At 42.7% G+C, this 25,533-nt stretch overlaps 1 protein-coding gene across 4 annotated transcripts in view; it reads left to right on the forward strand.

The window, feature by feature from the left end:
• HECW1 (HECT, C2 and WW domain containing E3 ubiquitin protein ligase 1) overlaps window positions 1–24,424 on the forward strand; it is a 441,946-nt gene extending 417,522 nt beyond the window's left edge. For 3 of the 4 annotated variants that reach the window (XM_033193922.1, XM_033193923.1, XM_033193926.1), the window contains 6 exons: window positions 1,567–1,665; window positions 2,285–2,414; window positions 11,174–11,320; window positions 13,230–13,344; window positions 15,586–15,784; window positions 22,898–23,373. In XM_033193922.1, the coding sequence (XP_033049813.1) occupies window positions 1,567–1,665; window positions 2,285–2,414; window positions 11,174–11,320; window positions 13,230–13,344; window positions 15,586–15,784; window positions 22,898–23,009 (802 nt within the window). In that variant the 3' untranslated portion in view covers window positions 23,010–23,373. Of the gene's footprint in view, window positions 1–1,566; window positions 1,666–2,284; window positions 2,415–11,173; window positions 11,321–13,229; window positions 13,345–15,585; window positions 15,785–22,897 lie in introns of all 4 variants that reach the window. The other variant, XM_033193924.1, reaches the window with a different exon arrangement.
• Window positions 24,425–25,533: the final 1,109 nt, after the last annotated feature.

Below are 25,533 nucleotides of genomic sequence, written 5' to 3' on the forward strand. Positions count from 1 at the left end.
TTGCTACCTGCTATGAGTCCCAGCTCTCTTTACTGGACCGTCAGGGGCCACTTCTAAGTGGGGAAGCCACGGGCCCATCACTTCTGTGCTGACCTTTAGTCTTTTCCTGGTTTGGATCATCTCGGTTGTCCCTACCTAGATGGCCACAACCCCTACTATCACGTTAGAAGCATGGGTTACAATGCCCTAGAGTCTATTTGGAGTAGGTGAGCCAATCTTCTATCGGGGTAGAAGATAACTGTTTTTATACACAGGATGTGGTTACTGTCTTGGGGACAAGTCAGTTATTGGGGTGGTCAGGAAAGGGCACCCAGGAATGAAGCACTGGTGGGGTACCCAGGCCCAAGGACCCATTGTCCCATTAGCCCCCTATCCACAGTGCCCCATAGCACTTTCACTGAGGTTTTGTTTGCCTCTGGTCTCTTCAGAGTCAATAACACTAGCATGTTATTTCATGGAAAAAGAATCAACTACTTCAAACATACCAATCTGAAGTGTTTTTATAAATATATGTATTCTGTGGAATCAGGTACTCTATTCATTCTACCATCTTTATAGCAGCTATAGAGTAAGAAACCCCGTGAGTCTAAAAAGACCCACATAAAAGGCATTGGAGATAGATTAGTTGGAAATTCTGACAGGGAGGATCCGAGAAAATTCACAACTAAATCCCTAATTAGGTGAGAACCTACTTAGAGTGGACACCAGGGAGACTCCAGTTATGAAAGTAGGTGCCAGAGATAGGCAGGGCCCACATGGTGGGGAAAGCATAGGGTGCTAGACCAGGCAGGCAAGAAGCTGGTTTAGGAGCAGGCAACAATGAAATCAAGCCCAGGTAGCCTCAGCATTTTGCTAAGCAGGTTACTTGCAAAATGCTCAGGAAGTCAATGCTTCGACAAGGATTTAAATCAGTAAAGCCACTTACATCTGGAGGTGGCCAGGTCTGTATGGCCAGTTCTTCCTAGCAGTGACCTCGTTCTGTCTTTTGTGTGGCTGGCAATTTTAAAGAGTGATGCTCATTCAGCTTATCTCTTACCATGTTGTGATTCTATGTAACTCTTCCCCACTGTCTGCAAGCACAACTGCCATATGGGCTCCATACTCAAACCCTCCACCTGCCAGCATGAACCTTAGGTAATGCAGATAAAATGTTTGAATGGGTAAGGACACACATCCAGAAAGCCCTCTGTGTCACTGGATCCAGGTCCTCCTCCAGTTCAGTGTGGGCGTTTTATCTAAGATTCCTGAATTCCCCTTCCCAGTGCTTTCCTCTTCTTGGGTCCTCATTCTCCCAGGTCTGAAAAAAGTTCTGGAAAAAATGACTCAAGTCTGCTACATGGTGGGGAGAGGAGGCTTCCTTTAGTACCTAGCAAGCACACAGGCACTGTTCATGGTAAAGCATAAGAAGGAAGAGAACAGGCGCCTTCCTTGCATCATCAATGAGAAGATTCCTTAAGCAGCTTGAGATGAATACTCAAAAGAAACACATCAGATAAAAGTGCAAACTAAAATATTTAATAATGTAAATTTCCACTGATCCATTTCTCTGCCTTGTCTGTGTTCCAGGTTCAGGTTTAGCGGTCGCATCCTGGGCCTGGCTCTGATCCATCAGTACCTTCTTGATGCTTTCTTCACGAGGCCCTTCTACAAGGCACTCCTGAGACTGTAAGTGCTTTGCAGACCATGCTTCCACCCCAGCCCTGTCTGCAGGGCAATGACACTGACCTCTCTGGTGCCACTGACCCTTTTACCCCTGTTTTGCCCTAACCATTCCTGTTAGGGCTATGGTGGCTTCCTGTTCTGAGTGCTTAGATATCATATACATTTTTTAGCCCAATAAAAAGGCATTTAGGGATTTTGTTGTTGTTGTTGTTGTAGGGGAAGATTCTATTATCAAAATGTCATATCATGGAGATGAATCATTTTATACCAAAATTATAATAATATTACAAACATTGCATTAAACTGTTAAGTAGAACTGATCAGTTTATAACATAGTTGTTTTAAAATGATAGTTTTTTCCAATTTTCATGCAGAGTCCATGAGTCAATAATTCTTTCATGTTTGTTATTGTAAACAATTTCACATTTTCTTTTGAAAGGAAAATCATTTGAATGAACTAAAATGACTGAATGATCTGATTCATTCGTGTATTCAAAAGTATCAAATTGTTAGTATAAGTCTGGACGTTTTAGCGAAGAATGATATAACCACATTTTGAAGTGAGGTCTGGGTAGCCATTTGTTCAGTAATTCTGTTTGCCTCTCTCACTGAATTCACCCAGGCCCTGTGATTTGAGTGACCTGGAATATTTGGATGAGGAATTCCACCAGAGCTTGCAGTGGATGAAGGACAACAACATCACAGACATCCTAGACCTCACTTTCACCGTTAATGAAGAGGTTTTTGGACAGGTTTGTGTGATATGGAGCTTGGAAAAGGGATTTTGTTTTTTACTATGGAAAATACACATACATGAAATTTGTCATCTTAATCACTTTTAAGTGTAGACTTCAGTGCTTCAGTATATCCACATTGTTGGGCATCCAATCTCCAGAACTTTTTCATCTTGCAAAACAGAAACTCCACTCATTAAACAATAACTTTCCATTTCTCCTACCCACAACTCCTGGCAACTACTATTCTATTTTCTATGAATTTGACTACTCTAGATACTTCATATAAGTGGAATTATACAATATTTGTCTTTTTGTGGCTGATTTATTTCACTTAGCGTAATGTCCTCAAGGCTCATCCATGTTGTAGCATGTGTCCGAATTTCCTTCCTTTTTAAGGCTAAATAATATTTCACTAGATAGATATATATGTATACACACATATATATACAAATATACATAGTATTCTTCCTTTATATATTCCTTTTTAAAGCGGAAAAGTATTTCATTATGTGTATGTTTTATATATATATATAAACAAGTATGTATACATATATGCTGTATTTTGTTTATCCATTCATCCATTTGTCTGTTGATGAACACCTGGGTTTTTTCCACCTTTTGGCTATTGTGAATCATGCTGCTATGAACGTGAGTGTACAAATATCTGTTCAAGTCCCTGCTGTATATATCAATTCTTTTGGATATATACACAGAAATGGGATTGCTAGATCATGCAGTAATGGGATTTCGTTTTTAAATTAGCAAATATGGGATCTCATTCATTCAAACCAATTCCTTGGGAACCACTTCCTTTAATAAATCTGCCCGTGTCCTCTTTCTTCTTTTTCTTGTTATGACATGGATCTACTTTATGGAGTTTTTTGAAAATCAGATATGATAATGGATCAGAAAGCATTTTTGTGAAGTACGCCATACATATATCAGATATTTCTGTTATCTGTGCCATTACATAAATGATTCTATCACATCCAGATAGCTACTCCTCCAAAATACATATATCTCAACACTAAATAATAAGATAAAGTTTCCCATTTGCTTTCTACTAGCATTTATATAACATCAAATCTTCTGATCAAATGGCCTACAGTTTTAACAGAAAATAACCATAGCCTGAGTAGATTTAACAAACACGGTTTGGCGAACCTCATTTTCTAGACCTAAAGCCTGTGACATACCGTAATTCGTAACAGAGTTGTTGTGATGGTTAAGTCAGAATGCTTCAGAGGTGCCTCACATCAATGTGGACAGTGCACTGGGTCGCTGCATGCAGGCCACCGAGCACCCACATCCCAGTCAAGAATCTTGGATAGGTCCTGGAAACATCAACATTCTGTTGTATTTCCTCTGTAAAAACATGCCTCTGAAGAATGCTGTTACATACTTGAGGAAAAAAAAATATTTCTTTCTACAACTCTGGAGAGCACATTTAAATATGTTCAAGAAAATGCTACTCATGGCTGGGCATGGTGGCTCACGCCTGTAATGCCAGCACTTTGGGAGGCTGAAGTGGGCAGATCACCTGAGGTCAGGAGTTCGAGAACAGCCTGGCCAACACAGTGAAACCCCGTCTCTATTAAAAATACAAAAATTAGCTGGGCATGGTGGCGGACACCTGTAATCCCAGCTTCTTGGGAGGCTGAGACAGGAGAATCTTTTGAATCTGGGAGGTGGCAGTTACAGTGAGCCGAGATCACGTCATTGCACTCCAGCCTGGGTGACAAGACCAAAACTCCATCTCAAAAATAAATAAATAAATAAAAATAAAAAGCTACTCATTTAACTTTCCTGGCATGTACTCATTGAACAAGCAAAATACGCTGTTCTCTGTGCATGACTACTTTTAACCCATCTTTCACATATGCCTAATTGTAGAGGGTAAATTTGTAAAATACACACAATTACTTAACAAATTATATAAAGACAACTGGGTAGCCATCTGTAAAAGTTTTAAGTTAGATTCCTAACCTAACTCATTACACTAAATAAATTCCAGCTGGATCAGAAACCTGTCTGTAAAAATTTAAATTTAAAAAAAAGGAAAAAAGAGATAATTTTTATCTTTAATCCTGCACTAAAGAATGCTGATACAGATATGACACAAACTCTCAAAGTCATAAAAGTCATCTTACATAGTCAAATATTATTTTTAAATTTCTGCATGGCAAACTGAAAGCGACATAATGTTTAATATATAACATAAAGACTATTTCTTTCAATATCAGAAGAGATCCCACAGATCAATATGAAATTATCAGTCAACAACCTAATAGAAAAGTCACAAAGAATATAAATAGATTGTTCCCAGAAAAGGAAAGACAAGGAGATAATCTCATTTACAATTTTTTAAAATAAATTAATGCTACAGTGAGATACCATTTTCCCTTATTAGAATGTCAAGAATTAGAACTGTAGCAGTATTTTGGGATGGTGTAGAGAAACAGACCCTCCTTTGATTCACTCTCTATGAAAGGCTCTTTGGTGATACCGGTTCATATTTTAAATCACATGCCTTTGACTCAGCACACATGTCTAGAAATTTGTCCTACTGATACATTAACACCTAATTAAAATTACTAATACATTAGGATCTTCAGCACAGCCTTGTTGATAGTTGAAAAATATCTGTAACAGTCTAAATGTCCAGCAGTAGAGCACTGGTTAAATAAATGACACATTTACTAAGTGGAGTAGTGAAATCATGTGGGGTTATTAAAAAGCAAGAGGACACCTCAGCCCCTCAATTCACATATAATCATGAGCAATAAACAGGTACACTAACAACAATTAAGAAAGAAAAACACAGGTCTAAATTGTCATGAAAAATTTCTAAGATATATTTTTAAGAAAAAAAGACAGTGAAGAACAGTGTGTAAAACACACTACTGTTTACAGGGAGAAAGAGTTTATATTGGTCAGGCACAGTGACTCACGCCTGTAATCCCAGCACTGTGGGAGGTGGAGGTGGGAGGATCTCTTGAAGGCAGGAGTTCAAGACCAGCCTGGGCAACATAGCAAGACCCCATCTCTAAAAATTTTTTAAATTGAAATATATACATTCCCCAGCATATGCATAGAATCTCCCTGGAAGGGAAGTAGAGATGACTGTTTCCAGAAAGGGAGAATGCACAGCTGGGAGGTTAAGTGGGAGAAAAACGTACTTTTCATTTTATGGCCTTCTATACCACTTGAATTTTATTCCATGGTCATGTACTATATATTCAAGAAAACAAAGTCAGCTACAAATAACTGAATGCATAAAATTAGAGGAAAAAATAAAGTTGAAGATACAAAAGAACAATCCTCTAGTGTAAAGTGTAGGAACTCGACAACTTAGAAAAAAAGCTTAAATGTTCCCAGTGATAAAAATAAGGATGTGTTGTAGATCTAGAATAATGTACAGTTGACCCTTCAAAATGCAAGGGTTAGGGCGCTGACTCCTGGAGAGTTGAAAATTCATGTATAACTTTTGATTCTCCAAAAACTTAAATACTTGTAGCCTACTGTTAACTAGAAGTCTTATTAATAACAAAAATGGTCAATTAACAAATATTTTATAGGTTATAGGTATTATAAACTGTCTTCTTACAATAAGGAATGCCAGAGAAAAGAGAATGTTATTAAGAACATGATAAGGAAGAGAAAATATATTTTCTATTCATTGAATGGAAGTGGATTATCATAAAGGTTGTCTTCACTTTGAATAGGCTGAAGAGGAGCAGGAAATGAGGGTTTGGTCTTATTGTCTCAGGGGTGGAAGAGGTGGAAGAGGGGGCAGGAGAGGCAGGCACACTGGGTGTAACTTTGTGGAAATACATTGTAATTTCTGTCGTTTTTGTATTTTCGTTTCTCTAAATATGTGTCTATATAGTACCAATCCTTCTTCTACCAATCCTTTGCTTTAGTTTCAGTGCCCATATCTAGAAAGGTTCATTATCATAAAAGAAGTCAAAAGCAGTCTTAAACAATCAGAACCCTTCTGCCAGATTGTCTAACATCGATTTGTTTTCTGGCACTGCTTCTTCTAGATCTTCTTCCTCGTCACCTGGCACTGGTTCAGAAGCACTCATCCCCATCAAGTCATCTTCTTTTAGTTCCTCTGGCATGGTGTCTATCAGCTCTTGAATTTCTCCAAGATCCATATCTTGAAACCCTTTACCCCCAACTTTTTTTTTTTTTTTTTTTTTTTTTTTTTTTTTTTGCTATATCTACAGTCTCTTTCATGATTTCCTTGATTGGCTCTGTCATAAATCCTGGGAGGTTATGCATAACATGTGGACACAGTTTTCTCCAGCAGAAATTTATTGTTTGGGGCTTGATGACTTTCATGGCTTTTTCTATAACATCTTCAGTGGCATAACTTTTCCAGAATTTCACAATGTTCTCTCTATTGAAGTCATCCATAGTGTTGACATCCTTTCCATAGAGTGCCCTGTGTAATGAGACTTAAAGGTCCTATGACTCTTGATCTAAAGACTGAATTAGAGGTGTTGTTTTGGGGGGCAAGTAGACCACTTTGATGCCTTGGTGTTGAACTCAGGGGGTTCTGGGTGGCCAAGGTCACTGTCCAATATCAAAAAAACTTTAAAAGGCAGTCCCTTATTGGCAAGGTACTTCCTAACTTCGGGAACAAAGCACTGACAGAACCAATCCAGAAGAGACGTTCTCATTATCCAGGACTTCTTGTTGTCAGCTGGTGTTATCTTTTCTCTTCAAGGCTCAGGGGTTAAAGCTTTAATGGATAAGGGCAATCTTGATCATAAATCCAAATGTGTTTGCACAAAACAGTAGAGTTAACCTGTCAATTCCTGCCCTAAATCCTGGTTCTTACTTGTCTTCCTTACTAATAAAGGTCCTTTGTGGCTTTTTTTCCAGAACAGGGCACTTTCACCTGCATTAAAAACCTGTACAGGCAGGTATCTTTTCTCCTCAGTGATTTTCTTAATGGTGTCTGGGAATTCATCTGCTGCCTCTTGGTCAGCACGAGCTGCTTCTCTTCTTCTTTTTTTTTTTTTTTTGAGACAGAGTCTCGCTCTGTCACCCAGGCTGGAGTGCAGTGGCCGGATCTCAGCTCACTGCAAGCTCCGCCTCCCAGGTTTACGCCATTCTCCTGCCTCAGCCTCCCGAGTAGCTGGGACTACAGGCGCCCGCCACCTTGCCCGGCGAATTTTTTTGTATTTTTTAGTAGAGACGGGGTTTCACCGGGTTAGCCAGGATGGTCTCGATCTCCTGACCTCATGATCCGCCCATCTCGGCCTCCCAAAGTGCTGGGATTACAGGCTTGAGCCACCACGCCCGGCCTTCTCTTCTTATCTTGACATTTTTTTCAGCCAAACTTGTTTCTAAAATTATCAAACCATCCTTTGCTGGCATTAAATTTTCCAACTTTAGATCCTTCACCTTCCTTTTGCTTTCAGTTATCATATAATGATTTTGCTTTTTCTGGAATCATATTAGAGTCTATAGGTATGCCATTGTTCAAGCAATACTGCACTCACATAAAAGCTGTGTTTTCAGCCGAGCACAGTGGCTCATGCCTGTAATCCCAGCACTTTGGGAGGCCAAGGCGGGTGGATCACAAGGTCAAGAGATCAATACCATCCTGGCCAACATAGTGAAACCCCATCTCTACTAAAAATACAAAAATTAGCTGGGCATGGTGACACGTGCCTGTAATCTCAGCTACTTGGAGGCTGAGGCAGGAGAATCGCTTGAACCCGGGAGGCAGAGATTGCACCGAGCTGGGATTGCACCACTGCATTCCAGCCTGGCAACAGCGCGAGACTCTGTCTCAGAGAAAAAAAAAAAAAAAAGCTGTATTTTCAATATGATGTAAAAAGGTACTCCACAAAAAGTGCCAGGTTTTCACACCTGCTGTCATAGCTGCAGTGATGGCTTCATGAATTTCCTTTTCTTTTTTTACAATGGTCCCTGTGCTAGATTCATTTGTTTTGAAAAGATGGGAAACCACATCTGCAGACCTCAATCTATGGTGCCTATCAAGCAATTCAATTTTCCCTTGTAATATCATGATTTTTCTCTGCTTCTTGGGATTACTGCCAGCATCATTAGTGGCCCTTCGTATGGGTCCCATGATGTTATTCAAAGTTCACAGTATTGCACTTAAACACAGTGGAAAATGTGCAGTAAACAAGAAAGATCACTTTTTACTGTGATACACAGTTTACTGGAGAGAGGCTGTTCATCAGCAACACTTGAGCTCATCGCAAAAACAACAGGAGGTGGCTACAAAATTATTACAATAGTACAGTATGTACTACAGTTAATTTTATGCAGTTGTGATTTAATGCTGCATTTTTATGTTAGTTTGCTTTTCTCTCAACTGCCAGTGGCACCATGTACAGGCTCTAAGTGTATGTGTAAGTTTTCATAAATTTTAACTTTTTAATAATAGATTTGTGTACATTTTGTGTTAGTAAATGATAAAAATAGACTACTATCTACATATATTTTATGGACTCATGACATTTCTAACTCTTTTTTTCATTTTAAAAAAGCTTCTATTAATTTTCTAGGTATGCAGGCCATCTGCAAGTTTTTTCAAATTGTTGTAAGTCTCCAAAAAAATTTCCAATATATTTATTGAAAAAAATCCATGTACAAGTGGACCCATGCAGTTCAAATCCATGTTGCTCAAGGGTCACCTGTATACCTGTTTAAAGTTTATCCCATTTCTCTTCAAAAGGAGGTCACCAAGAACAATGAGTGGTTTTAGAAGATTGAATTGCAGCCCTTCTTTTGTTAAGTTGTTAGATAGTGGAGAGCAGAGGGATGCAGGTGAAAGACACCATAGGCTTTAGGATTAGATTCAGCTACTAGTGAGGAAGCCAAAAATGACCCTGTTGAAATTAATAGAAGCTTTTTTTTTCTCACATAAAAGCCCTGTTTAGGCTGAGTGTGGTGGTTCACGCCTATAATCCTAGCACTTTGGGAAGCCAAGGCGGGTAGATCGCTTGAGGCCAGGAGCTCAAGGCCAACCTGACCAACACGGCAAAATCCTGTCTGTACTAAAAATAAAAAAAATTAGTCAGGTGTGGTGGCATGTGCCTGTAATCCCAGTTACTTGGGAGGCTGAAGTGGGAGAATCGCTTGAGCCTGGGAGAGAGAGCTTGCAGAGAGCTAAGATTGTACCGCTGCCCTCCAGCCTGGGTGACAGAGTGAGACCCTGTCTCAAAACAAAAACAAAAAAAGCGCTGTTTGATAAAATCCTCAGGGATCAAGCTCCTTCCAGGTCTCCCCACTGCTATCACTAGGATAGGCGCCCCGTACTCTTAGCCCAGATGAGTACAGCATCCCAGCCATCACGACTGTGTTCAATGCAGCAGGACAAAGGAACACACAGCCCATCTCTTCAAGGAGGCCTCCTGACAGTGCCAAACACTTCTGCTTTCATCCCATTGGACAGAATTTACTTACATGCCATACCTAGCTGTGAAGGAGGTTGGAAAATAAAACCTTTAACTGGGCAGCTGAAAATCAGACATCCCAAAGAATATGGATGCTGGGTGGTAACAAGTATTTTATCGTTAGCCAATATTTTATAATTAGCACTGATCACCTAAGTGATAAAAGAAAAGGTAACCATCAGATTACTTATGGACTGTTTTGTTTAGGTACATGTGTCCACAAGTGCCAAACATACAAGTATTTTTTTCCTCAAACCAGTAACTAATCCAGTGATGCCTCATTTGTCTTGCAGCATTGAGCATTTCAGTGAACGCTTAAGTGAATTTAAGATGACTGAAGATTACCCCCTTCATACATGAACACATTTTGATTTTTTTAATGTCTAGTATGTTATCTACCTTCTTGCCTGTGGAAAGATGGCACACAGATCATAGCCTTCCCTGATGACTCAAGCATGTCCTAACAAAACATGCATCATCACACAAGTGGCAGCGCCATTTGCTGTGTGTGCCTACGTGCTTCTGGTTCCCTTGTCAGGATCAGGCTGCCCTGGCTGTGTAATATTATACCCCACCCTCTGCCAGAAGCCTACTGTCTTCTGGCCAGCTGTGGGAGTGGAAGCTGATGGCTGTTAAGAATTTGCTGTCATTGAGATTTGGGGGCATCAAGTATGTGATTGTAGCGTTGAGACATTCAGCTTCACCACTGGGGACAGCCTAGCACATTTTCCTTTTATTTCCATTATGCCTCTTGAGTATAGGAACCTTGTTTCCTCTGTATAGAACAAAAACTGTAGCCCTTCCAAGGTGCTTAACAATCTGTTTAGAGGTCAGGTGCAGTGGCTCACGCCTGTAATCCCAATACTTCGGAGTTGGGAGGATCACTTAAGGCCAGGAGTTCAAGACTAGCCTGGGCAACATAGACCACATTCTACCAAAAAAAAAAAAAAAAAAACAAGAAGAAGAAGAAAGAAGAAAGAAGGAAGAAGGAAGAAGGAAAAAAAAAAAAAACATTAACCAGGCAGAGTGGCGCCTCTGTGATCCCATCTTAGGAGGCTGAGGCAGGAGGATCACTTGCCCCCAGGAATGCAGGGCTGCAATAAGCTATGATTGCACCACTGTGTTCCAATCTGCTTAAAACAGCCAGAGCCTTTTTAGTGACCTTGAGAAAGGAAAAAAGACTCCAGGGGTAATAATGCCGAATAATGCCCTATAGAGGACTTTTGGTATACAGGTGTGCCTCCCTGAGAGATAAGCTGAACTGACAAGCATCTCCCTGAGAGATAAGCTGAACTGACAATCATCGCAATATTTCTGTTTTCCTACAAGGTCACGGAAAGGGAGTTGAAGTCTGGAGGAGCCAACACACAGGTGACGGAGAAGAACAAGAAGGAGTACATTGAGCGCATGGTGAAGTGGCGGGTGGAACGCGGCGTGGTACAGCAGACCGAGGCGCTGGTGCGCGGCTTCTACGAGGTGAGGCCCGGTGGCCTGGGGAAGGCAAGCTGCGGCCAGGGCGCTGCTTCATGGGGCCTCATCCTCCAGGCTCCCTGGGGGAGCAGCAGCTCAAGTGGTGAGAACAGACAGAGAGAGTCAAGGCTCAGCAAGTGCTCCTCACCAGGGAGTACTGAGGACCTTCTTGGGGTGGAGGGCTGAGGGGTCATAGTTCTCTGGGAAACTCAACTCTTATTGGTGAAAAATGCTTTCAAACAACTGGCATGTGACCCTGGTGTGCCAGATGTGAAAACATCTAGCATCTCTTCGCGATATGTGCAGGTGGTATTTCCTTTCATTCAACAAAACAAAAATAAGTGAAGAGAAGGTATCGGGGGATATTGTCCACTATCGCTAGAATTTTATTTCATTATAGCATCACGTTGTGCCACGTAATCTATGCTGAGTGGTAAATGAGGAAGACAAGGAGGGCCGCTAGACATCCTATGACATCCTTGAAGTTCTCCAGTTTAAAAACCAGAGGCTATAAATGTTTTCTCAGGTCTTGGGTCATGGAAGACTCTCCTTCCCTGCCAGAATGGAATAGTGCACTGGCCATGGTCTCGTCCACCTCTGGTTTGATTAAAGGAGGTTCCACCACAGGACCTCAGTTGTGCCTGGTACATTTGACCCGAGATGCAAAGTCAGAATGCAGAACCCTAACAAAACAAGTCTTCCCAGATATCTAAGGAGGGAGGAAAGAAGTGAGAGAAGACGGGAAGGAAAAGACAAATTTGCACCCAGCTAGCTCAGTCCAGTGAGCATGAGGCTTTTAATCTTAGGGTCATGGTTTGAGAAGGGATGGAAAATGCAGTCGTTTTAATACAAATGCTAAATTTTAGGAAATAAGTCATAATTGCATGTGAAAGACTGCATTTTAAGTGAAATAGTAATACTAATAGCTACTATGTCCTTCAAAGTGATGTGGACTTTTTGCCTTTAAAATGCAATGTTATTTGAAAATTTCAATGTGACTGCAGAAAGTCAAGTCAGATTTGTTTACAAAATCATTCTGATAAACCTCATTGGCTACGACCAGCACTTTGGGAGGCCGAGACGGGCGGATCACAAGGTCAGGAGATGGAGACCATGGTGAAACCCCGTCTCTACTAAAAAAAAATACAAAAAAATTAGCCGGGCGCGGTTGCGGGCGCCTGTAGTCCCAGCTACTCAGGAGGCTGAGGCAGGAGAATGGCGTGAACCCGGGAGGCGGAGCTTGCAGTGAGCCGAGATCCGGCCACAGCACTCCAGCCTAGGCGGCAGAGCGAGACTCCGCCTCAAAAAAAAAAAAAAAAAAAAAAATCATTCTGAGAGGGAGCATTAGGGGTGGGGCATGGGATTCTTTTTTCTGTTCCCTGCTTACGAAGGCTTGTGTTCTAAAATATTTAAGTCAATAATCATCCTTTGAGTTGCTGTAACAAAATACTGGAGATGGGTGACTTACAGTAACAGTCATTTATTTCTCACAGTTTTGGAGGCTGGGAAGTCCAAGATCAAGGTACCAGCAGATTTGGTGTCTGCTAAGGGGCCACCTTCTGGTTCATAGATGGTACCTTCTCCCTGTGTCTTCATGTGAAGGAAGGGATACGAGGTATCTCTTGGGCCTGTTTAATAAAAGCGTGAAGCTCTCGTGATCGAATCACCCCCCAAAGTCCCCACCTCCTAATACAATTCCCTCCGGGGTAAAGGTTTCAACATATGAATTTGGGGAAGGAAAAGGATATAAACATTCAGATCATAGCAATAATTTCTGAGTTAAAAATGATTGCAGACTGAAAAAAAGTATTGCCAGTGATGGTGAGTTTCCCAGTTTAACCCACATAAATATAATAATGAACATAGCCTTTCCACATGTTTGGACCTGGATACTGAAGCCCAACCTGCATTTCAGGTTGTAGACTCGAGGCTGGTGTCCGTGTTTGATGCCAGGGAGCTGGAGCTGGTGATAGCTGGCACCGCGGAAATCGACCTAAATGACTGGCGGAATAATACCGAGTACCGGGGAGGTAAGTGGGCAGAAGCTGTAATGATATAATTATCACAAATAGAACTGAACACTTTCCAAAAGATTGTTTTGTTGAGGTGAAATTGACATAACATAAAATTGACTAAAGCGAACAAGTCAGTGGCATTTAGTACATTCACAGTGTTGTGCAACCATTACCTCTAGCTACTTGCAGAATATTTTCATCACCCCAAAAGGAAACCCTGTACCCATTAAGCAGTTGCTCTCACTCCTACGCCCCCTTCCCCCAACCCCTGGCAACCATCAATCTGCCTTCTGTCTCAATGGATTTGCCTATTCTGGATGTGTCATATAAATAGAATCATACAAAATGTGGTCTTTTGTGTCTGGCTTCTTTGACTTAACCTACTTGAAGTTCATCCATGTTGTATGTAGCATGTTTCATTATTTTATTTCTTTTTATAGCCGAATAACATTCCGTTGCATGTATAAATAATTCGTCACTTTTTGAAGACTACGAAAAGCTTGGCCTTACTTCAGTACAAAGCAGGAGTTTGTACATGCCTTTCTCCAACTCCCAACCTGAACTTTCCTTCAGGCGACATCCTCCTCACATTGGTGGAGTCTCTGGCCTAACTTGATATAGAGGCTTACAGAGAACATTCCATCCAGGACCCAGCTCCTGAGCAGCATGCGTGCCTCCAGGGAAGGGTGTCTCATTTCCTACAGAATTGGAGCCCTCTCTGCCTCAATCTTAGTTTGCCACAACACAGTTCTAACTGTGGCCATTACTAAAGCTAATGTCTAACCCCTCCTAACTGCTCACCTTGCACACTGCCAGACCTGTCTTCCTGAAACATTGCTTTCATCGGGCCACTTCCCTACCCACAAAACAAGTTCCTTGTTACTTCTAGATTTGAAGGGTTTTGTTAGCCTCAAAACTCTTCATTTAAAATACCACAGAGAAATCCGTCAATACAGTAGAAAGTGAGCTAGGGGCATCACCTCAGCCTCCCTCATGTCCCCAGTACACTCAGCCCCGCAAAGCCTCTAATATTATAAAACTGGTATAGTATGAAAACCGCTGTCTGCCTTGCTGGGCATGGTGGCTCCTGCTTTTAATCCCAGCACTTCGGAAGGCCGAGGCAGGCAGATTGCTTGAACTCACAAGTTCAAGACCAGCCTGGTGAAACCCCACCTCTAAAAAAAATACAAAAATTAGCCAGGTGTGGTGGCATATGCCTGTAGAACCAGCTACTCAAGAGGCTGAGACAGTAGGTTCCCTTGAACCCAGGAGGCAGAGGTTACAATGAGCCGAGATTGTGCCACTGCTCTCCAGCCTGGGCAACAGAGCGAGATTCTATCTCAAAGAAAAAAGTCTCTGCCTGGCTGTTAAGGCCCCATAACACCCCCAGAAATATTCCTTCCTGCCTTCACCAGACACGCCTCTACTCCAGTGGCTTACAATTGCCTGCATATTTCCCCCTCGTTCTTGTTATTCTTTATTTTTCCTGCCAGGAATATTCTCCTCCTTCCCTCCACTTGCACAAGCCCTTCACATGCTGCTCGTAGCTTCACTTCCTTTCTGAAGCTTTCCTTGCTTCTACCTTGGCACACATGGATTTCTTCTCTCTCTGAATGCCTCTTGCATTTGCAGTCAATGGCAAATCATTTAATTGATATATCCAAGCATGGTCTCCCCAGTTAACTGTGAGAGGGACCCAGTACTTAATCCATGGGCCCAGCATGTATCCACCCAGGGCTGGCCTGAGAGCAGCTGCTCAAGGGGAGAGCCTGGGATCTCCTGTTCACCAAACTGGCTGTTCACCTCCAGCCTAGACTGGTAAGTCCTAGACTCTCCCGTGGTATGCGGTTGCCAAGAGCTAAGACAGCAGAACAAAGGAAACATGATGCAATATTGTGTTCATGGGCCCCTTGGTCTCTACCAGGCCCTTCTATTCCTTATCTATACCTATATCAGGCAGGGGCATTTTAAGTGGAGTCCCAGTTGTTTAAATAAAAAGCAGACATCTCTGAGAACATCCCTCAGAACATAAAGTCCTTTTATAAAATGACTATTTTCTAAATCTACTCTTGTTCTAAAACTTGACCTAGTTGCACAAATTGTTTTAGACCTCTCTAAAGGCCATCACGAGAGAAATCAGATCAAAATCCGCGATTCCGTTCCTATCATACCTGATGTGTTTGATCTCTCTCCCCCTCCTCACCCCTTCCTCTTTTCTCCGCATCCTGTCTTCCTCCCTCCCTTTGCCTCGTGCAGGTTACCACGATGGGCATCTTGTGATCCGCTGGTTCTGGGCCGCCGTGGAGCGCTTCAATAATGAGCAGAGGCTGAGATTACTGCAGTTTGTCACGGGAACATCCAGCGTACCCTACGAAGGCTTCGCAGCCCTCCGTGGGAGCAATGGGCTTCGGCGCTTCTGCATAGAGAAATGGGGGAAAATTACCTCTCTCCCCAGGTACAGAGCTCCTGCCAGCCTTCGGGGAAACCTGCTGAAGAGGGCAAAGTATACTTTGCTATTTGATTTTGAGTGACCATCCTTTGGGATGGAATTCTTTCTGGTCACCCAAAGTATTGTCATGGCAGTTATTAGGGAAAGGTGAAGGTGAGGTAGCTGTGAGACTTGGATTGAAACTATATTATTCTTAGGGAGGTTTTGATGACTGATGGTATTTCAGCTGTAATATGTTGGTCCATGTGTCAGTCGTGGGTTGCTCTCACAGCCCAACTTAATTTAAAGATGAATGTCTCACACAGGAGAGGGCAGAGGCAAGGACATTAATATTAAAAAGCTGGAACCTGGAAGTAACCCCTCGAGCATCGTATCAGTACTTCTGCAGCGTATCTCTTAATACTTCATAGGATCATTATATATTCATGATGTGTCGGATTTTTCCTACCAAGTTTTAAAACATGTGGGGATGAGACCACATGTATCTCTGGGTCTCTATGGTGACTTCTATTTAGAAAGCACATCTATTGTGGGATAAATGTGGAAAAGAAGACACTGGGGCTCCAGGCAGTTTTACAGAAGAAATTCCCTGCACTGTGAGTTTTAATCCCAGCACTTCCTGAATCCTTTCTATGCCACTTTGGGTAGTGCATTCCTAATCAGGAAGCACTGAAGAGACAGTGGTGCATAGCGCTGTAGTGAGAAACACTGCTGCAACAGACAGAAGAAAAGATTGACCCCTATTATCTTTTGTTAATAGGATACATTCTAATTATAAAGAAGCTTTGCATTTAACTCAGCTCTATTTCTACATGGCCACCCAGATACTTTTGCTAAATCCTTATTGCAGAAGGATTTACTGGACTATAGCTTTCATCTAGCATTCCCAGATTTTCCCCAAGGACAATTCGCCTGGTGTCAGTCAGCATTTGGGGGCGTGCCCCAGCTGGTTAATGACAGCTGAACACCCTGGTGCAGGCTTCAGCCCTGGCTTCACCCACGCTGTTCAGAAGACCCTCAGCTCCAAGGGTCTGTCTTGTTTGCATGGCTCCACCAATAGCTAAACCTAGTGAATTTAAGTCTGGCAAGAAAAGAAGACTAAAAAGGCAGAATTTCCATTTGTTAAGTTGAATGATAGATTTCAATAATATAGTTATTTGGAAACATCTTGCTTTTATTTTAGACAAATGCAGCTTGAGTCATCACTGATGAGAGCCTACCCCTACAGCATGCAGCTTGAGGAGGGGCTGAGCTACAACCACACACCTGCCCGTGGGAACCTGCAATCTAGGGAGAACACGGCCTGATAGTAACTAATCACAGCACAAGGTAGAATCAGAGGAGCACAGGGTGAAGAGCAGCATGCTGCAAGAGTGTGAAACAGAGACTCCTAATCGAGTTGCCTAGAGAACATGCCACAAAGAAACTGGCATTTAGGGGAACATTAGGAGATGAGGAATAGGGAGAAGGGGCCTTCCAGGCTGTAGCAATAGCACATGCAAGGTCTGAGAGCAGGGAATGGCAGCACATGTTCAGGAAGGTGCAGCCGGCCAGTGCAGAGGGTAAGATGCCTGGAACATCATCACAGGGGATGCAGTTGAGAAAGAGTTTGGTGAGCCACAAACAAAAGACCCTGCTGGCTGAGCGCAGTGGCTCAGGCCTGTAATCCTAGCACTGTGGGAGGCTAAGGCAGGTGGATTGCTTGAGCCCAGGAGTTCGAGATCAACCTGGGCAACATGACAAGACCTCATCTCTACAAACCATTTAAAAACTTAGCTGGGCATGGTGGCGTGCACCCTTAGTCCCAGCTACTTGGGAAGCTGAGGCAGGAGGATCACTTGAGCCCAGGAGGCCGAGGCTGCAGTGAGCTGTGATTGCACCACCATACTCCAGCTGGGCAACAGAGTGAGACCCTGTATCAAATTAAATTAAAAAAAAAAAAGAAGAAGAAAGAAAAAAGAAAAGACTGTGCTGAGGAGTCTCTATTATTTAGGAAATGGGAGTCATTGCCTCTGTTATCTGGGGTCACAGATTGAATGTAATTTCTGTATTTGCTTTGGAAGCTTTGAAATATACATTCATATGATTAACCCACACAGAGAACTTCTAAGGCAGACACTGGGCTTATGAACAGGTTCTTCATATCTGGACCAAGGCACCCCTAAGAGGGCTGCCGCACCACAAGCCCCAGAGATGGTTTCTTGGGGAAGCAGGGACCTCTTCTTGGGACAAGAAGCAAATGCCTCTAAGAGGACACTGAAAATAAGCCCCGAATAGTGACCCCTGTCCAGTCTCCCTTGGACAGTGTCTGAAGATCCAAGAACGTAAAAAAAGTCATCTATGTGTGGATAGAAGGAAAGAACCTCTGACTTCCAGAAACTGTCTCCAGTTTCTGGAGACCTGGCCTGGCCATGGCAGGTGGCAGGAACCCCTGAGCAGGCAGGAAGCAAAGCAGACCATGGGCTTCCCAGGTACTGTGAGCCACAGTGCATGTGGCCAGAAACATCTTGCTTTTATTTTAGAGAAATGCAGCTTGAGTCAACACTGATGAGAGCCTACCCCTACAGCATGCAGCTTGAGGAGGGGCTGGGAGAGGTGGCCTTCCGCTCTTTCCTCAGGTCTTCCCTCTGCAGAAAGGAAAGGCAACTGGCTTCCCAGATGAGAGCAACAGACACCGCCACAGCAAAACCTGGTCATAGCCCAGGCTACCTAAAACCTTTGTGTGAATCCAAGTCCCTGCCTGCTAAAAGATGTGTGAGGGTCAGGAGAAATGACTTTGAGGGTAGGGCCTTCTAGGATATAATTTCATAGTTGAAGCAGATGAGAGGCAGGACCGTCACTGGAGTTGAGGTCAAGGAACTGGGGGCTTGGGTATTCACCCTGTCAGCCCTGTGGACGTAGTTGCCACACAGTCTGGTAGGAGGACTTGAAATGGAAAGGAAGACTTAAGCAAAGTGCCAGATAATAATTATAATAAGTTAGAAGTTCAGAGGATCAGAAGGAACCAAAGATCTATCTAGATCACTGATTTTCAAGCTTTTTAAACCATAGTCCATAGAAAGAAATGCCTTTTATATCACAACTCAGGACATGTACTCATTTGCACGTATGTGTGTGTATATCTGAAACTCAAGTTCCTCAAAACAGCACTTTACCCTTATTATCTGCAATAAAATCTATTTTCTACTCTATCCTATTTCATTAAAATGAAATGCCAGCCAAAACCTATGGTTTTAAAAATAAATGATTTAAATGACATGAGATTCAAAGAAATGGAAACTGATCAAGGTTTGCAAAGTCATGACATGGAATTGACAGCAGGGAGTGTGAAGAATGTCCATCCACGTCAGAGCGTGTGGGGCAGTGAGCAGTTTCCACCCATGAGGACTGGAAAGGGGACCCTAGGACCTGGAGGCAGCATCTGGAAAGAGCTTAAGGAGGTGGCAAAGTTTCTTTACTTTGAACAAGAGCTCAAAGGAGGACAGAGGAAAGGCTTGGAAGGAAAGAGAAGCACTGAAGCTAGTTCAGAGTCAAAGTAGCACTGGGCAGTGTGGAGATAGAATAAAGGAGAGGAGAGAATCTTTGGGTTTACCTTTGGGGCAGGGACCAGGGATATCAAAGCTATGAGTCATGGGCAATTAACTGGCCTAAAAGTTGCAAACGAAATTCTAATATGAACATGTTTCACTGCAGATGTAAACTGAGCCCAGGCCCAGGGTGGAGTTGGAGGCCTGGTTAAGTTAGGAGTTGGTTTACTCTGTAGCAATGGTTCTCGAGGTGGGGCTAGGGAAGGTGACTTTACCCCTCTTTCCCCATGGGAGGCAGTTGACAATATCTGGAGACATTTTTGGTTGAGGGGAAGGGGTGCTACTGGTGTCTATTGAGTAGAAGCCAAAGATGCTGCTAAATATCTCACAATGCACAAAACAACTCCCACAACAAAGAGTTATCCAGTTTGAAAAGTGAATCGTGCCAAGCTGAAAAATGCTGCTCTCTAGTACCTAAGGCCAGAAGAGGACCTACAAAGGAGGCCTGAGGGTGCCATCAGGGAGCTCAGCAGAGAACATGGCAGCTATTGAGAAACCAAAGAGAAGCCAAGGAGGAAGATGTTCCAGAGGAAGAGCTGTCAAATGTTTTTAAAGAGCTGGAGCAGGAGGGAGTAGAGTATAGGCTTCTGGATTTAGGGATCAAGAGGTTACTGACAAACTTGAAAAAGTAAATTTAGCAGGGAAGAGAGCAAGGCCTATCTGAAGAGAACAAGGCTATAGTTAGGCAGTAGAAGAAGACTGGCATGAAGGGAAGACACAACTTACATAACTGACCGAACAATTGGCAGCAAAGAGGAGTGACTGCTGCCTCTTTTGTGTGTTTCTAGCCAACCTTAAAGTGGTCTCTAGTAGAGAGGAGCAAGACTTTCTTTGGCCCCGTGTTGGTTAACATTTCAATCTATAACATGGAAAAAATAGAGGAGACAGGGAGATCAGCTGTGTAGATGACACAGTTAGAAGGATAAACAATACAGGGATTGGCACAACCCAATCCAAAATTACCTCAAAATGCTGGAACCCTAGCTTGACATCAATGGCGTGGAATTCGACACAACTGAAAGACCTGTGCGGATATCCAAAACATCCGTCGTACCAAGTGTGAGAAGAGAGTGAGTCACCTGCCAGTAGGTCATATGCAAAACCCCAGAGGCTTCAGTTGCCACAAGTATGACACGGTTCCCAAATCATTATCACAATCATGGTTGCATTATTAAGAGAATCTTATGTTTAAATGATGACTCACAGGTTACAAAACGCATTTACGTGTGTTCTAGCGTTGATCCTCCCATAACTCTCTGAGGTGCATGCAGCATATATTATTATCCCCACTTTACAAGTGAGAAAACTGAGGCTCAGGAAGATTAACTGACTTTTCCAGGGTCATAAAGCTGGTAAGTGGCTAGACTGGGGTCAGCATAGAGGTCTTCCAAGCCCTGATTTCTTGCTGTCCACTGCCCCACACCACCGGGCAATGCTTGGTTTGGTGCACGGGAATGAGGTAAGCGGCACTTGGTGCTGTCAGAACCACACCTGGAGGATGGCGAGCTCTTAGGAATGCTGAATTGGATCATGATTTGATTGTGTTCATTCATTCTAGATGACAAACTAGGGGAGTTCACCAAGGCTCTAAATAAATGCAATAAAAACAACTAGTAAGGAAACCGTGGGTGTTCAGACTAGGTGCTATTCACCAATGCTTTCTGTTTACTCCCAGAAATGATCTTTTACAGAATTAATTTGGTTCCAACTAATTTGTAAAGATGATTTTTTTTTTCTGTAATATTTCCACTCATGAGTGCCAGTTAAAATGACCAGAGCAAGAAAACTACGAAGATGATGCCTGCTCCTATCTCGCCCCTGGCTAATTCAGCTAGTTCCAAAAGCATGCTTGGGATTTCTCTGCCCTACTTCGCCTGTTTAGCCATAGCGCAATGTATGTTCTAGTTCGTTGCAATCTTTTTAACATAGAGAGAAATCACTGTAATCATCCTACTCGATTTACTGAGTTCCCTTTCACTCAAATATTTACATCTAGATAAAGTATTTCAATTATTTTCTTTTAAAGTAAAGGAAGGCCTGTATGAATCTTAGATAATAGTCTAAGAATTCTGCTAATCTCTATTCGTATGTTTCTTCCCTGTTATGTCTTTAAGGCCTAAGACCAGACACTCTACTACCCTATGCCTGCCTTTGGAGCTTGAGCGGGGATGGGACAGGGAGGAGGGAGGTAGGGGTTAGGGATAGTTCCCCAAGGACTGCCAGGAGGAGGAATGGGTGCTGGGCAGACGAAAACACCAGAATCCTCCCTAGATTCTCGCTGGGCAGGAAGCCCCACCTTCCCTCTTTCCTCTTCCCATCTTCCTCATTCCCAAAATGATCTCCCCCCATAACCTGAGTGCTGCATCAGCCTGGGCAGTGATCTGATACTCTGATTTATATACTTTAAAACAAAGGTGTGAATAATACACAAGTCCCCTAGGGATCTTGTAATGAAAAGAAGAGTTTAATATCCCAAATAAAACTCTAATGAAGAGAGTTTAGTTTTGTTTGTTTCTTTGTATGTTTGTTTTGTGATTTGATTTGATTTGATTTGGTTTGATTTTAGAATGCCCTTTTCTGTGCTGGTTGGTGTCTCAAAACACCATTGCAACACACCACTCTTAGGGAGGAAAAGGCAGGAAATGAACTTTCACCTGCACCCATCCACCTTTCTCCCTACTATGGTACAGGCTCGGCATCAGCCAAAGTTTCTGTAGAAACAAAGAACTACTGGCAGGGAACAGCTAGTCAGGTGATTCAAGGCTCCACAGCAGGGAATCTATGTGTGCTGGGTTTCTTGTACCCACTACTGGAGACCCACATGAGTCTTCCAGGTCCAGGTGTTAGCCTCTGGCGAGGAAGACATTCCTTGTCTAAGGCAGACACTGGCCATGCAGGAGGAAGCACATGAAGCAAAATAGAACCCTGGGTGCCAAGACTCTCCAGGCATCCAGGGAGGACTGGCTCACATGGGCAGCTTTTCTTGGAAATGCAGCACTTCGGCTTTAGGTTCTGTGGGTTCTACTGGGGTAAAGGAGTCAGACTTGTCTCCAGCGCACACTTGACTTGAATGGAGAACTGGATCTCAGAATTCCAGGCCATCTCAGATTCCTCTAAATAGATGCATGTGGTTCACAGAGGCTCAGAAATCAGAGCTGGGCAAGAAGACTTAGGAATATAATCCTTCAATACTAATTATATTTCTGCCTCCTTCATCAACCACATCAAAATGTATAACTCAATTGCAAATCAGGCTGATACCATAGAGTTTATAATCAGTTTGCTAGTGTCATGCTAGTGTAGTTGGTTTGCTTGCAAATGCAAACAACCCATTTTTAGTTATTCCATTCCTTCCACCGGTCTATTCATTCTAGAGGAATATGGCTCTTTACTGTGCAGTGTTTTATGGTGGTCCTGAATCACAGTCCTGCTCACTTTTGATTCCCTTTTGAATCACAACTTCAGACAGTCACAGATCCAGAACCAGTTGTATCAAAACAAACACTCTCACCGATCTCTTCTCCCCATTCAGGGCACACACATGCTTCAACCGACTGGACCTTCCACCGTATCCCTCGTACTCCATGTTGTATGAAAAGCTGTTAACAGCAGTAGAGGAAACCAGCACCTTTGGACTTGAGTGAGGACATGGAACCTCGCCTGACATTTTCCTGGCCAGTGACATCACCCTTCCTGGGATGATCCCTTTTCCCTTTCCCTTAATCAACTCTCCTTTGATTTTGGTATTCCATGATTTTTATTTTCAAACCAAATCAGGATTGACAAAAGCTGTGCATGAAGAACTGCCTTCTTCTAAGATCTAACCTTCAGGCTTCTCTCCTCTGTTTTCAATGAACTGCTAGCCTGTATGCAATATTAAAAAAACAGCTGTCTCAAGGTCTGTGTATATCTCCACATACCTCCATTACTAACAATGAAATATGAATGCAAGTTAAGCTACACTTGACCAAATGGTAATAAATGTTTACTTCCATTTCTATCATTTAAGGGAAAATGTGAGCGTTAAGCACTCCAAGCTTTTATATGCCCATGTCTTCTGAGCAGAGCCACCATTTTTTATAATTTCTAACAACTAACTCCAGAACTAGGAGCTGATCAACTCTTTGTTTTCCTATCTATTTTCCCCTGTGCATAATATCCATCCAAAGGACAACAGTGGCAAAGCTGAAATTTTTATACATTCAACTCATGATTCACATGTGGCATCAGTCCCATCAGCCGGAACTAGCCTAGACACACGGTGCAAATATGACACTCCCAATGATTAACAACAGCAAGAAAACACCTGCTGCTATGCGATGCAATGCATCCCAATGGTTGCGGGGATTGTGGGCTCAACTCAAGAGAAGTTTAGGAGGGGGAGCATTCCTAGTGAATACTCACACCACAAGAAGGACAAACTTGTGCACATGTCCAAGAAAGAAACCTTCTTGATTGATGTAGCATGAAGGATGAGGCTTCAGCCCCCATTGTCTTGTGTAGAATGTGGCGATGCCAACTGGAGAAAGGGAAGAAGGACATATTATCTTGGTTTGAATCCCTGAGTTCTGTACTGTTCTATTTTGTTTAGTCTAGCCACAGTTCTTCATAAAGGAAAAAAAAAATGTGTAGATGATACCATGACTTTTGTTAAAGCCATGACTTTTGTTTGCTTGGCAGACAAACCCTTCTTTTTTTAAACTTTGATATTGGTTTTTTTCACGTTTTCTTTTTTCCTTTTCCTTTCTTAATCATGGAGTTCAAGTTCCTTTACATTCGATTGTCCATCGGGACCACACTAGGAAGCTGCAGAGAGTGATGGTGCTTGTTAGGGATCAAGGGCAACACAGTACTTCTGCTTCACCCATAGTAATCCTCCTGGGGCAGAAACATAACACCCCAAAGGCACGCTGATCTGTGTCAAAATAAATATCCAATTTCTTTTAGCATTCAGTGAAAACATATCTCAGAAAACTTCATGTTGTCAGAAAAACAGTTGCAGGCTCCAAAGACAGCCTAACCTCTCAATTACATTTGAAATAAACCCAACCATAATGGTCATTTGCTATTTTTCTAACGTTGTTATCCATGTTGTCTGAAATAGGTCATAAATGAAAGTGTTTTTCTTCACTGGGAAAAAGAAGAGCTCAAGAGACCCGACTATTTAAATGTCACATTATTGTTTTCCATATTAAAACAACGGAGAAATATAAGACAAAGTGAATTTCCTATGAAGCCAGGCCTATTGGCTCATTATACCAGTTTGTGTCTGGACAGTGTGTTATTTGTATTTCCTACACTCTAAAGCATTCCAGCCGGGAGCGGTAGCTCATGCCTGTAATCCCAGCACTTTGGGAGGCCAAGATGGGGAGATCACTTGAGGTCAGGAGTTCGAGACAAGCCTGACCAACATGGTGAAACCCGCATCTCTACTAAAAATGCAAAAATTAGCCAGGTGTGATGGCACACACTGGTAGTCCCAGCTACTTGGGAGGCTGAGGAAGGAGAATCGCTTGAACCCGAGAAGCAGAGGTTGCAGTGAGCCAAGATTGTGCACTCCAGCCTGGGTGACTGAAGGAGACTCCATCTCAAAATAAATAAATAAAAATAGAAGCCTTCTTTTAGTAAGAAGTATCTACAATGCCCAGCACCCTTTGCAGTGATATGTCCGGTGTCAATCAAGGAGTATACATTATAGAAATTTAGCCTTTCGGCCGGGCGCGGTGGCTCAACCCTGTAATCCCAGCACTTTGGGAGGCCGAGACGGGCGGATCACGAGGTCAGGAGATCGAGACCATCCTGGCTAACACGGTGAAACCCCGTCTCTACTAAAAAAATACAAAAAATTAGCCGGGCGAGATGGCGGGCGCCTGTAATCCCAGCTACTGGGGAGGCTGAGGCAAGAGAATGGCGTAAACCCGGGAGGCAGAGCTTGCAGTGAGCTGAGATCCGGCCACTGCACTCCAGCCTGGGCGACAGAGCGAGACTCCGTCTCAACAAAAAAAAAAAAAAAAAAAAAAAAAAAAAGAAATTTAGCCTTTCATTGTCTAAAAGAATTTACTGAGACAGGATGGAATGTGTAAGTTATATGATAAAGAATTTGAGGGATATGTAAAATTCAGTACACATTCAGCATCTGAAAAATAATGGATTCCAATGGAGCTATTA

Source organism: Trachypithecus francoisi, unplaced genomic scaffold, assembly GCF_009764315.1.
Source record: "Trachypithecus francoisi isolate TF-2019V2 unplaced genomic scaffold, Tfra_2.0 Lachesis_group4, whole genome shotgun sequence".
Classification (NCBI taxonomy): Eukaryota; Metazoa; Chordata; class Mammalia; order Primates; family Cercopithecidae; genus Trachypithecus; species Trachypithecus francoisi.